General features: G+C 39.8%; 1 protein-coding gene across 1 annotated transcript in view; it reads left to right on the forward strand.

The window, feature by feature from the left end:
- FNDC7 (fibronectin type III domain containing 7) overlaps positions 1-18,313 on the forward strand; it is a 131,868-nt gene that overhangs the window by 23,513 nt on the left and 90,042 nt on the right. Inside the window, exons 6-7 of the mRNA XM_044086065.1 lie at positions 3,217-3,474; positions 12,602-12,856. Coding sequence (XP_043942000.1) covers positions 3,217-3,474; positions 12,602-12,856 — 513 coding nt within the window. The remainder of the gene's footprint in view (positions 1-3,216; positions 3,475-12,601; positions 12,857-18,313) is intronic.

The raw sequence follows: 18,313 nt of genomic DNA on the forward strand, positions 1-18,313 counted from the left end.
CCTATGTATTATCATAATTCTCATGTATGTACACAGTTACATTTTATAGATACCATCCCATGTCTCATAACACTTCTGATGCACATACACAATTACATCTTACAGATATCATCCCGTGTGTCATCACACTTCTCATGCATTTACGCAATTACATGTTACAGATGCCAGCCTATGAGTCATCACACTTCTCATGCATGTACACAATTACATATTACAGAGCTATCCCATGTGTCATCACACTTCTCTTGTATGTACACAGTTATATTTTACAGATCCCACCCCATGTATCATCACATTTCTCATGTATGTACACAATTACATCTTACAGATGCCAAGCTATGTATCATGGCAATTCTCATGCGTGTACACAGTTACAATTAACATATGTCATCCCATGTGTCATCATAGTTCTCATGCATGTACATAATTACATTTTACTGAGCCATCCCACTTGTCATCACACTTCTCATGCATGTACACAATTACATCTTACAGATGCCAACTTATGTATCATTACAATTCTCATGCATGTACGCAGTTACAATTTACAGATGCCATCCCATGTGTCATCACACTTCTCATGTATGTACACAGTTACATTTTACAGATGCCATCCCATGCAGTGTGAACCTTGGCTCGAGATGATTGTCACTGCTGAAGTGACACCTAGACTCCATGTGAAAAATAGAAAAGGGGTTTGAGAATGGATGGATGGATCCCATGTCTCATCACAGTTCTCATGCATGTGCACAGTTACATTGCACAGATACCAACCTATGTGTCATGACACTTCACGCTTATGTTCACACTTCACACTTATGTTTAAAATCAGACTTTGCACATACTTTGCCATTTCTCTACTTGCTGCACTTCTCAGAGGCACAGGAAAAATGGCCCTTCACCCCCAGCTTTATTTTACTCCTGGGGCATGCACTTAACTCTCATAGTGCACACATTTCCATGGCTTACCATACTACAAATTTAAGTATAACAGAATCAAGAGAGCAGCAATATTCAGGAACTCAGCTGGTAGCTGTCAACAGTAAATAAAACCAATAATATCCCAAAGTCTCTTCCCTAACTCTCCTTCAAGATCAGTTTAAGCCATAGATAGACTTTCCTAAGATAGCTTATTTTTGTTTTACCTTTTTTCCTTCATAATACGGTTTAAATTAATTGAAAGCTACCATGAAAGCCATTTTGCAACTACAGCTAGCACACGAGTCATTCAGTGAAAAAGAGACACTGACACTGTGCTTCCAGAGAAGCTAAGAAGCCACTGACCTAAAGTGCTGACAGTATAACTGAAGGCAGAAAAAAAATCTCATTATTATGTCTGACCTGTGTCATATTATGTTGATGTAGACTGCATTGTGTGAACAGGACACATTGACTGAAAAATCAGATCAGTATGGTAATTTACTTCATTGCCATTTTGGAGTGATACAAACTAAACAATAATAAGAAACATCCAGAGTGACTGTTGTGCCTCAGTATAAAATGTAATACCAAGTTCTTTTGACACATAATTTTTTGTCAGTACTTATCCCATGAATGAGCAGTTCATAGTATAGAATCAGCTAGTACTTCTATCTCACAGATGTAATCTCAGCACAGAATCAGCCAGTACTTATGTTATCTCACAGATGTAATTTCAGCACAGAGTCAGCTAGCACTTCTGCTGTCTCACAGATATAATCTCAGCACAGAATCAACTAGTACTTATGTCATCTCACAGATGTAATCTCAGCACAGAATCAGCTAGTACTTATGTTATCTCACAGATGTAATCTCAGCACAGAATCAGCTAGTATAGCAATAACCCACGCCTGGGTGTCGGTAATGCTGGATTTACCCACGGTTGGCGTGGTTCGCCCTCGGGACCAAACAAAGACAACCGTGGGTAAATCCAGCATTACCCACACCCAGAAGTGGGTTATTGCTATTATACCATGGTGTTAGTTTGTTTTGTATTATGTTTGTATTGTTGTTATTTATGTTTTTGTTTGCTTTTTTTTGTATTCTTCCACTTTTTGTGAGATAAAATAGTCCACACTTTCAGTTTGTGTTTATTGTTTATTTCTGTTTTAATTTAAATACATGTTATTTTTAGTTTTCAGGAAATGTTAGGAAAGGGCTAGGTGGTGCTTGGTATAATATAGTTTAAGCAGTGTAGAAGTTTATAATGTGTAGTTATGTTTTAGTAGTTATAGGTATGTTGAAATGTGGTGTAGTTTTAATTTGTATTAATTTTTTTAAACTATGTACTTTTACTATTTGGTCACTAGATGGTGGTGTTGTATGCGCTTTTATTAGATGTATGCTGATGTGGACGTTCGGTATGGTGTGTGTTTTTGACTTTGAGGAGGATGTGTGGTGTGTTTTTAGTATGTACATTTTGGAGTTGTCTGTGTATAGGTATTGTAGGGAATATAGGTAAGTGAATGGTTTTATGAGAATGCTTGGTTTTATTGTGTTATAAGTGGTGGTTATGTAGTGTGTGTGTGATGCATTTGCGACTGCATGACTTTTTATTTTTTTAGTGTTCGAGGTGAGGGAATGAGGAGTGTAGTATGGAAATTGGTTAGTTTTCTGTGTTTTCGTTAAATTGTTGTGTGTTTTGGGTATTAGATTTACTTTACTTTACTATTTATTTGCTGTAGCCGCATGATATTTAGCGACCGGACTTTTTGCGTTGTTTCTTGTAGGATTTACTATGTGCACGCTGGTTGGATTAGCCAATCAGCATGCACGTTTGTCGGGTTTGCGATGTTCGCATGGTATAATACTTATGTTATCTCACAGATGTAATCTCAGCACAGAATCAGATAGTACTTATGTTATCTCACAGATGTAATCTCAGCATACAATCAGCCAGTACTTCTATTATCTCACAGATGTAATCTCAGCACAGAATCAGCTAGTACTTCTGCTGTCTCACAGATATAATCTCAGCATGTCATTATACCCCTTCATTTCATGTTTGTGTATAAGATTTTTGCATTAGTTACATTTAAATTGTCTTTCAGAATAGAACAAATCTTGTTTTCCTTCTACATACTTAGTATGTTTGGTCAATCCCTGACATAAAATGAGACCAAAGACTCTTAAATTGTTAAACTTACTGTGTGTAGGAACAAATTGCTGCTTCTTAGGCTACATGTGTCAGATTGCAATTGGACTGTATTATAAAATATTTATTTGCCCTTATTTCAGTTGCACTTCCTCCAAGTGGTATTCAGATAACACCAACAACTGGTGAACCACAAGTTACTGTTTCTTGGAATCAGACAGACGATTCTTTAAATTACACTGTTGTGGCTTCGTCACCCAACTCTGTACTGGCATGTACTTCATCTGGAATCTCGTGCACCCTGTCACCTCTGCTGTGTGGAACTGAATATACAATCTCTGTCTCTGCAAGCAATACTGCTGGACCCAGCCTGGCATCAAATTCAGTGCAACTGCTGACTGGTAGGTGGATGTGAAGACGTGAGTGTTACTCCATTTATGCTTAAAACTTTTATGTGTGTTTGTTTGTATGAGTGTGTATGTGTGTTTACTCCTGAAAATTTTGTTTGTGTGTGTGTGTGTGTGTGTGTGTGTGTGTGTGTGTGTGTGTGTGTGTGTGTGTGTGTGTATATGTTGCTAATGATTGTGAGGATTAATTGTCTTGTGTGATCTTTTAATATTCAAAAATTCTAGACCGATCATATTGTCAGAGTTATGCTGAAACTTTCAGGCTGTCTTTAGAAGAGGACAACGCATGAGTACACTTTGTCCTTTCTGTACAGTCATACAGAGCTTCACTGTTGTAAAAGGGACTCATGGACAGAGTGGTACTGCCTGAGACATGGTAAACTGAAAATAATGGCTTATGTCATCAGTTATGGGGGAGCAATATACAGCAAACCAGTAAGGAAAATCAAGAGCAATAGTGATATACTATCCTGGGCCGCCATTATTAACGTTTCACCTCTCAGTAACTATTCTTGCTTCAGATCTTGGTTAACATAAGGCTGTTCCAGGAGATCCCTGTACTTGCCATTATATTTGTGGCTTTTACATTTTTTTTCATTTTCATTTGATCCTTTTCCTGTTTTTTTTTTTTTTTTTGGCACATATAGTTGCTGTCTGCTTTTTGCTTAGTTTTGGTTTGATTTCCAATCCTGCTTGATACCAAAATGCTTCTGCTAAACTAAGCAAAGCTGTCATCTTAGCCTTCTTCTCCTTCTGTATTCATATGTTCACTGTTTGCATCAGTAGATATGTATGCAGTCCCACAATTGCAAATCTATACATGCAGTTAGTTTCAAAGAGGTCTATATCTCCTTCAGAATGAGAATATATAATCTTGGTATGCACTGACTTTTATATATCATTTGACAACCAAGAAGTGGGCGGCTGCAGTTTTGCAGCGGTTAGCATTGCCACCTCATAGCAAGAGGCTCTCCAGTTTGATTCTTGGTTGGGGTGCCTTCTGTGCAGAGTCTGCATGTCCTCTGTGTGGTCACATGGGTTTCCTCCGGGTGCTCCGGTTTCATCCCAAAGACATGCTGTAGGTGGATTGGACACTCTAAATTGGCTCTAGGTGTGAGTGTGTGCATGTGTGTGCCTTCTGTGGAAGGTTGGGTGCCGGGCTGGCAACTCAACACCATAAAACTCCACTGCCAATCGTTCTGTGGACCGTTGTTCCATTGTGGTGACCCTTAACTGGGATAAGCCAAAAGGAGATGATGATGATTTGACAAGCAAGAAGTATTTGACAAGCAAGAAACTGGATTTTTCATTTATGAGCTTTTATAATTCCCAGTTTCTCTGGCCATTAATTTATCCCATTTCATATCTCATACATTACAGCTCCTTACTGTTATTTTTTCTATCCATTCAGCATGTGTGTGTGTGTATGTGTGTGTGTGTGTGTGTGTGTGTGTGTGTGTGTGTGTGTGTGTGTGTGTGTGTGTGTGTGTGTGTGTGTGTGTGTGTTTTCCTTTGTTTCCCAATTCTCTATAAAGCCTTTCTGAGTCATCAATGCATTACTTATTTTGCAATTTTGCTTTACATTTATCTACATACTTTCTAGGCTTTCCTTTTATATTTTAGCTTATTATTATTTACAGTAGTATATGATAAATCCTGGTCTGCTTTGATAAACATTGTGTTACTTTTACCATGTCTATCTTTCTAAGTATTTTGGGTGATCTGTTCATTCATCTAATAGTGATACTTCTTTTCTTAATTGGTTTACAGTTTTCTTTGTTTGGTGCTTCCAGGGTGATATTCTATTTGTTCCCTTCATTACTTTACATTTTGTGGTAACACTTAATCTGTTATTAATTTAGCTGCACAGTACTATATCCTATATATTCTTATAGCACATCAATTTCTATTAATCATTACTGTTCATCTGTTTTTCAAATATTCTAACATTTTGGATCTTATTTAATTTGTGTAATCCTTCTCTTTCATCTATTTTGATATATCTATCCAGCTCTATTAAATGAAGCAGTTCTTCCCTTAAATCATATTCCTTGAAACTAAGAGCATCTTCTTTGCTCTTGGTTTCATGTGAGCATGCTACAGAAAGTTCCAGAATATCTTCCTGTGACATATCCTCTTCAGATGCACCTCACTGCTGTTTCATATGAGGACCCATTGGCCCATCACTCCACAAAATTACCTGTGTCAGAATTATCACTATTTTCTGCTTCTTCCATTGCTGTGCAATGTCAGCTGGACATTCGTACTGGTCTCCTACAGAAGGCTCTAGAAGAACATCAGTATGTCGCAAAACGTCTTCAGATGCATCCCATTTCACCAGCTCAGGACACATTGCTTCATCATGCTGTTTCAATACCAGTGTTGGAATCTCCACACTAAAACCTCCACTTGGTCGATAATTAATAACTTCAGTTTTTGTTCATGAAACGTCTACCTTACCAGTCCTACTTTCTACATTCCCCTTTTGTGATCATACTTTTTGTATTATGAATGAAATTTTCCATATTCAGGTGCCTTTGTCTGTATTTCCCTTTAAATATCTTTGGAGCTGCATTTTTGTTTTGTTTAGTTTGTCTTTCTTCACTGCATATATATGACACCATATTAAACCTATTTTTCTTTCCCATTTATATTTTTACATTTTCTTACTTCCTTTTCTTTTCCTTTTTGCAGGTGGTCCAATGTTTCTTTGTCTATATAATGTTTTTTGTTGATCTGTTCTAGTAAAGAAAATATTTTTTTATTTGTAGCTTTTCACAATTTTTTCTTTCCTCTGATTTCCCCTTAAACGTTTTGAAGATTCTCTATGTGGTAATTCTACGCTTCTTGTATTATAGTAACAATGCATAATTTCTTCCTTTTGTCATATCTATGCCTCTTTATTGGCTTGACAGGTGTTGTGGTTTTGTGGCCTACTACATCCTTTTTCCTTTTATCACACGAACGTCATTATTCTCTGAGCCTAGTCTAACCCTGTTGTTAGAATGTTTCCATATCCTGAAGATTCTGCACCATTTTTTCCAGTTCTGGAACCAATGCTTACACCAGGATTGGGTACTTTTTACTCTTGGGACATGTACACCTAGCCAACTTATTTATTTTTAACCTACCGTCCTGCATGATATATAAAATACAGTCTCTATATCAGTGTTGTCTTGGTGAGATTTTGAAAAACATGGTCTAGCAAGTGAAGGTACTCATCCAATTCCCGAAATACTAGTCTCTTTTTCTTGCTAATTTAATCTCTCAGTTCAGACCACAACTACCAGTATGGCAAGGCAGATGGATGGGAAGACCTATGGGAAGTTATGGAAGAGCTAGGACTATACTTCCTTAAAGGATGAATGGAAGAGCTAGGACTATTCTTCCTTAAAGGATAGGTGGAAGAGCTAGGACTATTCTTCCTTAAAGGATAGGTGGAAGAGCTAGGACTATACTTCCTTAAAGGATAGGTGGAAGAGCTAGGACTATTCTTCCTTAAAGGATAGGTGGAAGAGCTAGGACTATTCTTCCTTAAAGGATAGGTGGAAGAGCTAGGATTATACTTCCTTAAAGGATGGATGGAAGAGCTAGGACTATTCTTCCTTAAAGGATAGGTGGAAGAGCTAGGACTATACTTCCTTAAAGGATAGGTGGAAGAGCTAGGACTATTGTTCCTTAAAGGATGGATGGAAGAGCTAGGACTATTCTTCCTTAAAGGATAGGTGGAAGAGCTAAGACTATACTTCCTTAAATGATAGGTGGAAGAGCTAGGACTATTGTTCCTTAAAGGATGGATGGAAGAGCTAGGACTATTCTTCCTTAAATGATAGGTGGAAGAGCTAGGACTATTCTTCCTTAAAGGATAGGTGGAAGAGCTAGGACTATACTTCCTTAAAGGATAGGTGGAAGAGCTAGGACTATTCTTCCTTAAGGACAAGAGTGGATGTGGGGATATCAGTGGGTCCACAAATTACCTGGGGAAATTGTGAAAAATCTGATCTGAAAAGACAGGACAGAGTGGTTGGAATGATCAGTATTCAGACTTAAAAGGTCAGGTTACTACTTGGATTTAAGTAAGTATTTCTTGATAGAGAGGGAGGTTGAAAACTGGGATAGGCCCATAAATTTGGTGGTACAGAATAACTGTATGATTCCATCAAAAATACCTGAAATTAATACAGATAAGAGGGAAGGTAAAAGGGTGGGACAGTATAAGATGCTAGCTAAAACATCTAGTAGACTGCAGAGAACTTCAGCATTCTTCAAATGGCTCAAGTATGAACATGGGAAGTACTTTATTAATTCCAGCATCAAGCGCCTAAGTTTCACCAACTTGATATCAATCATTGAGTCATGGTATTGACAGTGAGTTTAAAAATATTTTTTGCAGGGACAAGCCCACAATCCCTGATGCAAGTGGGCTTTGTCCCCCATCCTTGGACTGTAAATATATACCTTCAGGGTCCGACAAGACTGGACTAGACAGTTAAGAGGAGAAGGTAAACACTTGCACCACACCACACTCATCACATAGTCTCTCAAAACCTACACCACCAAAACACACACACAGAAACACAAAACACACACCTACATTCATGGAGGCTCTCAATAAAAATCTACCCAAACAACAGGGATCTCCAAAGCAGAAACGCAAGCAACCTCCACCCCCCCAACACAACCCAAATGACACATAGCCCACAAAGTCAGTGTGCCACCCAACCACAGCCCATAAGGCATAACAATGTACCCAACACTCTAGTCATAGGTGACTCTATAATCAGGCACTGATGTTCCACTCACCAGGCTAAACAAGGAGAACGTTACTGTCAGCTGCCTGTCAGGTGCCATGATCCACCACATAATGCACACACTCAGGTCACTCCACAAGTACAAATATGACTCTGTCATTGTCCATGTTGGTGTGAATGACCTGAGATGTACTTCCCTGGACTACATGAAAAGAGACACGGAGGAGCTGTCCAATCTTGAAGCCCAGGCAGGTATGACCCTAGCCCTGAGTAGCATCCTGCCATCACCCAGAATGATACCACAGTACAAGGACAAAATTATTGACTTCAACAACTGACTAAACCTCTAGTGTCATTCTAAGGGGATCCATTATCTGTCTGCCTGGGATGACATGATCGACAAACCATGATGCTTTGCCAGAGATGGCCTGCACCTGTTTCCCTTGGGAATCTGGATACTGGCTAAGGCTCTTGCCACCCCATAGTGCCCTTTTTAGGCAAGGTTCAAATGACAAATTCACCACCATAACAGGTACAAGCAAGCAAAATCTGAGGGTAATGCTACTTAATGCTAGAAGTCTAAACCTCAAAATGCACTCACTCGAGGCACTCCTTAAAATGGAGAACATAGACATCTGTGCAGTGACAGAGACCTGGTTTGAGGCTCCAGAGATCACTCCTGCATTACCAGGCTATAATTCATACCACACCTTTCGGCCACCTGGACCGAAACACTAAAGGTGGAGGCATGTCCATATTCATTAAGGATATCCACACCTCCAGGCTAGTTGCTCAGCATATTGCATCTGAGATTATCCAAGTGCAACTAGCTCTGGGCAAGACCGCAATCCAAATTGTAGCTTGCTACAGATCTGCCACTATGCCCCAGGATTCCCATTCCTCATTTCTTGATACACTGGAAAATATTAGGGTACAACCTAACACCCTAATAATGGGCGATTTCAACTACCCCACCATTAACTGGAAAAACTACTCATGTACCAACTCTTGTGCTCAACGTTTTCTGGAATTCATAAATTCCAACACCTTGGATCAACTTATCCACACCCGCACCAGGGGCAGCAATATTCTAGACCTGGTCATTACCAACATGGGCAAATGGTGTTCCAAACCAGAGGTCAGTTTCTCATCGGTCAGATCAGACCACAAGCTAATCACCCTAGACATCCACATCCCACCCCACTCCCCACTAGGGAAACCACCGTAAAAAAATTCTCCAAAGCCAACTTCATGCTTCTTAAGACAGAAGAGGCAAACTTCACGACACCCATGCTGAAGGACAATAAAGGTACGACTGCTGAATCCTATACAAATGAACTTTATAAGCACTTACACGAGTGCATGGATCGTGCAATCCCTAGCAGAACCAAGAAAAAAGGAAGCCAATCTGGTGGTCCCCTGCCATAAACAAACTCTACAACAGAAGAAAGAAGCTAAATAATAATGTCAACCCCCAAGGAGTAAATGCTCTAGGCACCACAAACAGTCCAAATAAAAATACGATCAAAAGCAATAGGTACCAGAGCAATACACGGCTGTAGAAAACAATGGTCATTCGATTCAGATTAAAACCATTTATTCAGGAACCACAAGTAAACCAGCAGTGATAAAAAATAAATCAGCAGAGGGAAGCGCTTTCACCCAACAGGGCTTCATCAGACCATAAGCACACATAATGCAAAAATTCCCTTAAAAGAAACTGTTGCAAAACGAGTAAAATCCCATGATTGGAGGAACTCCATGGTCAGCCTCAGTAAGAAGCTGAGATCCCTCATAAAATCCTCCAAAGCTAGTTATGAAAACAAAATTGCCACTGATTCTAAAGACAGCCACAAAGCATTCTATAGCTATGTCAAAAATCTCAATGGCAACACTCAGCTCTCCTCTGAGTTACAGCACAATGGCACTAAATATACAGAACCAACTGATATTGCCAACATCCTGGCGGATAGGTTCACTGCTAACTTTACCCCTGTCTCACCCCCTAAAGGGCCCATCTCTATACCAGAAGAATGCAAAGTTCCTGTAATCATAACTGCACAGGTTAAAAAACACACTCTCTAAAGCCAAGAACACAGCATCCATGGGACCTGACAACATCACAGGCTGCGTTCTACACGAACTACAGAACAAACTGGCACCCCACCTAAGTACCATGTTCAGTCATAGCCTCAACTCAGGCTTTGTGCCCACTGAATGGCGCACAGCAATGATTATCTCACTCCACAAAGGGGGAGCCACCACGGACCCTGGGAACTACCAACCCATCAGCCTGACGAGCCTGGTCTGCAAGGCTATGGAATGTATCATCATGGAACTTATAAACAATGACATTGGCAATCTCCAGACTCTAGACCCTACCCAGTTCGGGTTTGTAAAAGACAGATCATGTCTTCTAAACCTGATAGCCTTCTTTGAAGCGGTCACCAAAGCCGTAGATGAGGGTAAGGTGGTTCACACAGCCTATCTAGATCTCACCAAGGCCTTCAACACCATCCCCACCCTGGAATTATAGATAAATTCACTAAACTAGGTATGAATCCCTATGTCACAAGATGGGTTGCCAACTGGCTCACTGACAGATACCGCACTGTGAAAGTAGCAGACTCTAAATCCAACTTCAGACCAGTGACAAGTGGAGTACCAAAGGGTTCAGTCCTGGGTCCTCTCCTGTTTAGTATCTACTTCTCTGAAGTACAGGCTAACACAGAAGGTCTTTGGCTAACAAAGTTAGCAGATGACTGCAAACTAGGAGCCATAATCAAAACTCCTAACGATGTGGACATCTTACAAAAGGGCCTCACTGAGACAGATGCTTGCTGTCAAAGCCATGGCCTCAAGCTCAATCAAAAAAGTGCATTGTCATCCCTTTTGGTAAAAACTCTGTACCCATGAACTACCACATAGGCGATAGTCTACTTAACACTGAAAGTGTGATAAGAGACCTTGGGACACAGGTGGACAGCAGTCTCTCCTTTGATAATCACATCGCCACAGTAGTCAGGAAATCCTTCTACGTGGCACACCTCATCACAAAAGGTTTGTCATCCATGAAAAAATAGGTCATTGTTCCCCTCTACTCATCACTCATAAGACCCATTATAGAGTACAATGCCCCTTTTGGTATGTATCTCACAAGACATCTACAACAACTGGAAAGGCCGCAGAAATACCTCACAACGAGGATTACCGGCCTCAAACAGATCGCCTAAGCAGACCGTCTCAAAAAACTCCAGCTTTTCTCTATCGCATATCGCCTGCTCAGAGGCGATCTCTGCCTAACATACAAAGCTATGTCAAACCCAGAGCTGTTTGACATGCTACACTTAAAGAAAACCTAATCCCTCCAAGCTACACGCTCTAGGGACCTAAACCTTGTCAACACAATAAACAGAACATGCTGGAGGAATAGATTCCTGTCCCAGAGACTTCCCATACTCTGGAACAAACTACCTATCTATATCAAACAAAGCTCCTCATTAGCACTCTTCAAGAAAAATCTTGATGACTGGATGGGAGATAGGAAATTCACCCTGGGGATCACTTCTGTGGCTCTGCTTGACAGGGGAACATGAAAATAATTTTCTTGGGTGGCAAAAGCCAGGGTACCATTTGGCTAGGCTTATATAGGCCCTAGGGCCAATAGCCTAGTGCCTACCTATGAACCTATGAACTTGCATGATGGGGCAACACGTGTATTTGCACTGCTGCACATTTAAATAATGAAGTTCGGAGCAGTGAGCACCGTTTAGATGAGATACAATCTAACATATGAAAGCTGATCAACAATAAAGCAATGAAAGGCATGATTCAATAACATCAATATTGGGTGGCAGCTACAATAGTGGAATTTTTAAGCATGTGTGTGTGTGTGTGTGTGTGTGTGTGTGTGTGTGTGTGTGTGTGTGTGTGTGTGCGTGTGTGTGTGTGAATGTGAATGACAGTTGCTCGAGCATGATAACTCAAGGGGGTACAAGTATATTGTTTCTTGTTCCATATATGAACAAAATGCCTACTTCTCAAACACAAAAGCAAAACTTATGACAGAACCCGCCAACATCAGAGAGGGTGAGCTCCAAGTTCTTTCCTTCGTCTTTATAAGAAAGAATTTGTTTGGAGCACCTTATGCAAGTCTCAGCGGCTATTCTGAGAATTCTGACCATGGACTATTTAAATATTTGGATAAATTAATATGATGCTGTAGTGTGTAATTAATTTTTATTTATTTATTTATTTATACAGATATACTATATATACTTTGTTCTACTTTAGTTAGTATGTGTGTTTACTAAAGTTGTCAACAACTGAGTTAGAAAAATAAACCTGTGTCACCTTATGTTTCTCAACAGTTCCATGTGCACCAGGGGGCATTAACATTGTAGAAATCCAGCCAGGTAACCTGTCCATCACATGGTCTCCAACAGTACTTACCGATTACTATATAGTGTTTGTCAAAACTGATGATGGGCTGGAACTACAGTGTAATTCGTCACTGACTGAATGCTATTTTCCATCTGACTGTGGATTTACTTATTTCATCAATGTTTTTGCATACAACAAGGCAGGCCAGAGCCCTGCCGGTGATGTGCTAAACTACACTACGGGTAAGTAGTACCAGTGCGGTAATATGATTTCTGTTTTGTTCACTTTTGATGTTATATCTTTGACTGCATCTGTAATAATAATAATAATAGTAATTCTGTACATTAAAGTCATAACATGTCTCTGAATATTCAATAACTCTTTCACTGTATAGACTAAAATGACAGAGATGGTGAGAATCACTAATTCTCACGCTTTCCTCACACTTGAACTTTCACCTCCAAATATCTGATGGTACAGTGCATTGACTGTGCTCTTCTGAAATACCCATAGTCCTCTTTTTGGATACCATAGCATATTTTGTTGAATTTGCATGCTGTAATACGACTGAGAATCTCACACATATTAATTCAGAAGCAGACTTCATGTGCACAATATGGTACCTTTTACAAATATGTTACCATAATATTGTTAATATTTTCATTCAAAATACCAGTGCACTGTTACCAAATAATAAAATTACTGGGTCCCAGAATACTTAGCTGGTATATATGTGCATGCCTGAATATTAACCAATTATGTCAATTAATTAAAAGGACAACAGTCATGTCTCTGACCTGCCAAACTACTTTATAGATCAAACAGTAGGTTAAAAATGATGGTCTCTTTAATTCTTCTGCTGTTGAGTGAATATCACTTAGAAGCAAGAGTTTTTGTTATTTTGCAGATGTTTAGATTAAAGTGTATATTATGGAAATTTTAAACTTATAAATATTGATATCGTACCATGCAGACTGTAGCAGCAGTAAGGTTCAATAATTAGCTACCAGGAATCTTTTCCCCCTTTCTTTTATTCTTCAGTGTATAAGATTTTAAATATTTTCAGTGTATCTACTTCTAAACCATGTTACTATATAACTAATATTGTTGATATACTGCTATACTATTTTTTACCAGAATTAGAAGGTAACATTTTACTAATATGTAATCTAATATGCAGTTTAGTACAGTATGTATGTGCGTATCTGTGATTCTGATCCATTTTTAATGTAACACCCAGCAATACCATATATAATTTGTTTCTTTGTCAGATAAAAACACAAAGAAGGAAACAGCGAGGACACAAGTTTATTCGGAATGTCGTAAGCGCTTTCGTCGGTGATAATCCACTAACTTCTTCAGATAATTTAAAATCACAACCTGCTACATCTTAAATAATATTAAGTCACATGATTAATTAATTAATTAGGAACATTGTTTATATATTTAAAGGTGTACCATCATGAGTACATCTAAACTTTAAAACCAGAATAATACTAAAACTTGCAGTATTAAGCCTTACTTAGTACTGCTTGTTAAACTACACAGCCAACCCAAGAAATATTAAAATACAATATAAATCAACCCAAATCTTATATACCAAAGCATATGGTCAAACATTGTCATGTATATATAAAAACAAACATTTAAATCCAACAGTGCACATAAACACCAACATTTAATTTTTTATGTGCACTGTTGGATTTAAATGTTTGTTTTTATATATACATGACAATGTTTGACCATATGCTTTGGTATATAAGATTTGGGTTGATTTATATTGTATTTTAATATTTCTTGGGTTGGCTGTGTAGTTTAACAAGCAGTACTAAGTAAGGCTTAATACTGCAAGTTTTAGTATTATTCTGGTTTTAAAGTTTAGATGTACTCATGATGGTACACCTTTAACTATAAACAATGTTCCTAATTAATTAATTAATTAATTAATCATGTGACTTAATATTATTTAAGATGTAGCAGGTTGTGATTTTAAATTGTCTGAAGAAGTTGGTGGATTATCACCGACGAAAGCGCTTACTACATTCCGAGTAAACAGTGTTTTTTTTGTGTCCTCGCTGCTTCCTTCTTTGTGTTTTTGCCAGTTTTTACGTTTGGAAGAGTTAGTTTTCTTTGTCAGATAGTTATACTGATCTGAAGATGCTTTTTCAGTCATAATGACCCAGGTCAACTGGCCATACTGAAGAAATATAAACAACATAATAACAGCCTCTCACAGAGGCATGATTATTTGTTGTATAGCAAGTAAGTCAGTGTCAAGAACTTTCTTTTGTCATTTTATTTATCAGTGACCTATCAGGTAATCTAGCTGATGTGAATGCTATCATATACCCAGATGACCTGATCATCTGCAGGAAATCTCCCTTGATGTGGCAATTAAATGGAAGACAGAAGAGTTTTTTACTGTGTTTTTAAATTGGTATGCCACTAATCACAAAGAGAGATTTATTAACAAGTTGACTAATCTAGTCCAGATACAAATTTACTGTATCCATGACTGTTTGTAAACATCTGAGTCCCTCAAGCCTTTCTGTGTTGGAGGAAAGCCTTCTAGCCTATCAGTAGGAGTGGTAAGCACTAGGTAGCCTATCTACCACAAAAGGAGTGGTTTCTGGCCCAGAAAATGTAGTTTATTGGCCGTTTGGGCAGTTTTTCCATCCCTTTCAACTTTCTGGTTTAAATGCTTGCATTTGCCTGGGTTTGCACTTGTTTAAGCTCTGTGCAGCGGAGCCAAGCTGAGGTAAACTATTACTGGTGCCAGAAAGTCTGCTCTTCAGTTTTTCCATAGATCTTGCTAGTTCTTTCTCTCTTTCTTGCACTTCAAATAGCTTCATCGCTTTGCACTTCAACCGGTTTTTGTAGCAATTATTGCAGCACACCTAAGTGCCATCAGCACTAGTTGTTCTTCATGGAAATAGCTCCAGTACTTAGTAGTTATGACCACCCCTCCTGGTATGATTAAAGGGAAGTTCCCTGTGCTTTCTCCTATTAACCTGGTGCACTTGGGCATTCGGAGGCAGTGTAGCAACTGCCTCATGTACATAGACAACCCTCTCCTCTTACCTCCCAGCACTCAGATTTGTGAGTGATTCACTTATATCACCAAATTGGAAGCTATGCACTCTCCAGCCAAAACCAGACTAGCTGGTCAAGAGGAGAAGGTCAGCACCTGCACCACACCACATGGAACACATAGCCCTCCAAAACACCCACCATCACAGCTCTTACATAAAAACACAAACCACACACCCACCTTCATGGAGGCTCTCAATAGAAATTTACCCAAACAGCAGAGACCTCCAAGACAGAAACACACTCAACCACCACAACACAGCACAAACTGCAGGACACATAGCTCACCTCCACAGTGTGCCCCTCAACCTAAGCCCCTAAGGCTAAACACATTGCCCAATACACTAATCATAGGTGAATCAATAGTCAGGCACAAAGATGTCCCACTCACTACGTTGAATATGGAGAAGGTAACAGTCAACTGTCGACCAGGTGCCAGAATCCGACACATAACACACGTACTCAGGTCACTCCACAACAAGTACAGGTATGACTCTGTCGTTGTCCATGTGGGTGTGAATGACCTGAGATGCACCTCCCTGGACTACATGAAAAGAGACACGGTGGAGCTCTGGGATTGTGTGGTCCAGGCAGGTATGACCCTAGCCCTGAACAGTATCCTACCATCACCTAGAATGATACCGCAGTACAAACAGAAAATGATTGACTTCAACAATTGGCTAAGTTTCTGGTGTCATTCTAAGGGGATCCAGTATCTGTCTGCTTGGGATGACATGATTGACAGACCTTGATACTTTGCCAGAGACGGCCTGCATCTGTCAACCATGGGTTTCTGGGTACTGGCTAAGGCTTTGCCACCCCTATAGTGCCTTTTTTAGGTGATGTTCCAAAGACCAAATTGCCACCATAACAGCTATAAATAAATACAATCTGAGGGTCATGCTGCTCGACACTAGAAGTCTAAATCTCAAGATTCTCTCACTCAAAGCACTCCTCAAAAATGGAGAACGTCAACATTTGTGCTGTAACGGAGACCTGGTTTAAAGGGGCAGAAAGCACCTCTGCACTACCAAGCTATAACTCATTCCACACCTTTCGGCCTCGAAACATGGACAGAAGCTGGCAAGGCGGTGATATCTTCATATTCATAAAGGATATGTAGACCTCCAGACTAGTATCCCAGCATAATGCATCTGAGATACTTCAGGTACAACTAACATTGGGTAAGACGACGATTCAGGTCATAGCCTGCTATAGGTCCCCAACCATGTCCCTAGACTCTCACTCCACCTTCCTAAGCACCCTGGAATCTATCAAGGTCCAACCCAACACTCTCATACTAGGAGACGTCAATTACCCCTCTATCAACTGGGAAAACTACTCAAGCACCAATACACTGGCCCAATGCTTCCTGGAATTCATCAATTCCAGTGCTCTGGACCAGCTCATTCTGACCCCTACTAGAGGAAGCAACATCCTTGACCTGGTTATTACTAACATGGGAGACCATTGCTCTACACCAATAGTCAATCCCTCCCTGGTCAGATCCAACCATAAACTAATCACCATGGAAATTCACGTCTTAACCACACCCCCCACAAAGGTACCTTGAAAAACATCTCCAAATCTGACTTTGGGCTCCTAAAAATAGAGGTGGCTAACTTCACGGCACCCATGCCAATGGAAAATAGCTGCATGACTGCCAGTCATACACCAATGCACTGTACAAACATGTACATAAATGCATGGGCCTAGCCATAGCCAACAGAACTAAGACAAGCTTCTCCAAAAAAAGGAAGCCAATCTGGTGGTCCCCTGCCATTAATAAACTCTACAACAGAAGGAAGAAACTGTTGCAGAAAAAGGTGAAGTCCCAAATCTAGAAAAACTTAACCTCAACAAAAAGTTGAGATCCCTCATCAAATCCTCCAAAGCCAGCTATGAAGGCAGAATTGTAGCAGACACTAAAAACAATCACAAAGCCCTCTACAGTTATATCAAGAACCTCCACGGCAATACCCAGAGTTACTGCAAAATGGTACCTCCTATACTGAGCCAACAGATATTGCCAACATACTGGCTGACAGATTCAGTGCCAACTTTACCCCCCTCTCTCCCCCTCTAAAGGACCAATCATAATACCAGACGAATGCCAGACACCCAGCATTACTGGCAGCACAGGTTAAAACTTTATTGTCTAAGTCCAAGAATACAGCTTCCATGGGACCTGATAATATCCCTGGCTGTGTTCTACATGAACTACAAAGTGAACTGGCACTACATCTGTGTGCCCTCTTCAGTCACAGCCTCACCTCAGGCTTTGTTCCTACTGAATGGTGCACTGCTACAGTCATCTCTTTCCATAAAGGGAGAGTGACTGCAGACCCTGGAAATTATTGCCCCAATAGCCTGACAAGTCTGATATGTCAAGCTATGGAGTGCATCATCATGGACCTGATTAACAAAGATATAGGAAATCTCCAAACTCTAGACCCCACAGAATTTGGCTTTGTTAAAGGGAGATCATGCCTGCTCAACTTGGTTGACTTATTTAAGTCAGTCACCAGGGCTGTGGATAAAGTAAGGCAGTGCATACAGCCTACCTTGATCTGGCCAAGGCCTTTGATATCATTCCTCACTCAGGAATT

This window comes from Protopterus annectens, chromosome 10.part0 (assembly GCF_019279795.1).
Source record: "Protopterus annectens isolate FY-2018-M chromosome 10.part0, PAN1.0, whole genome shotgun sequence".
NCBI classification, from domain to species: Eukaryota; Metazoa; Chordata; order Ceratodontiformes; family Protopteridae; genus Protopterus; species Protopterus annectens.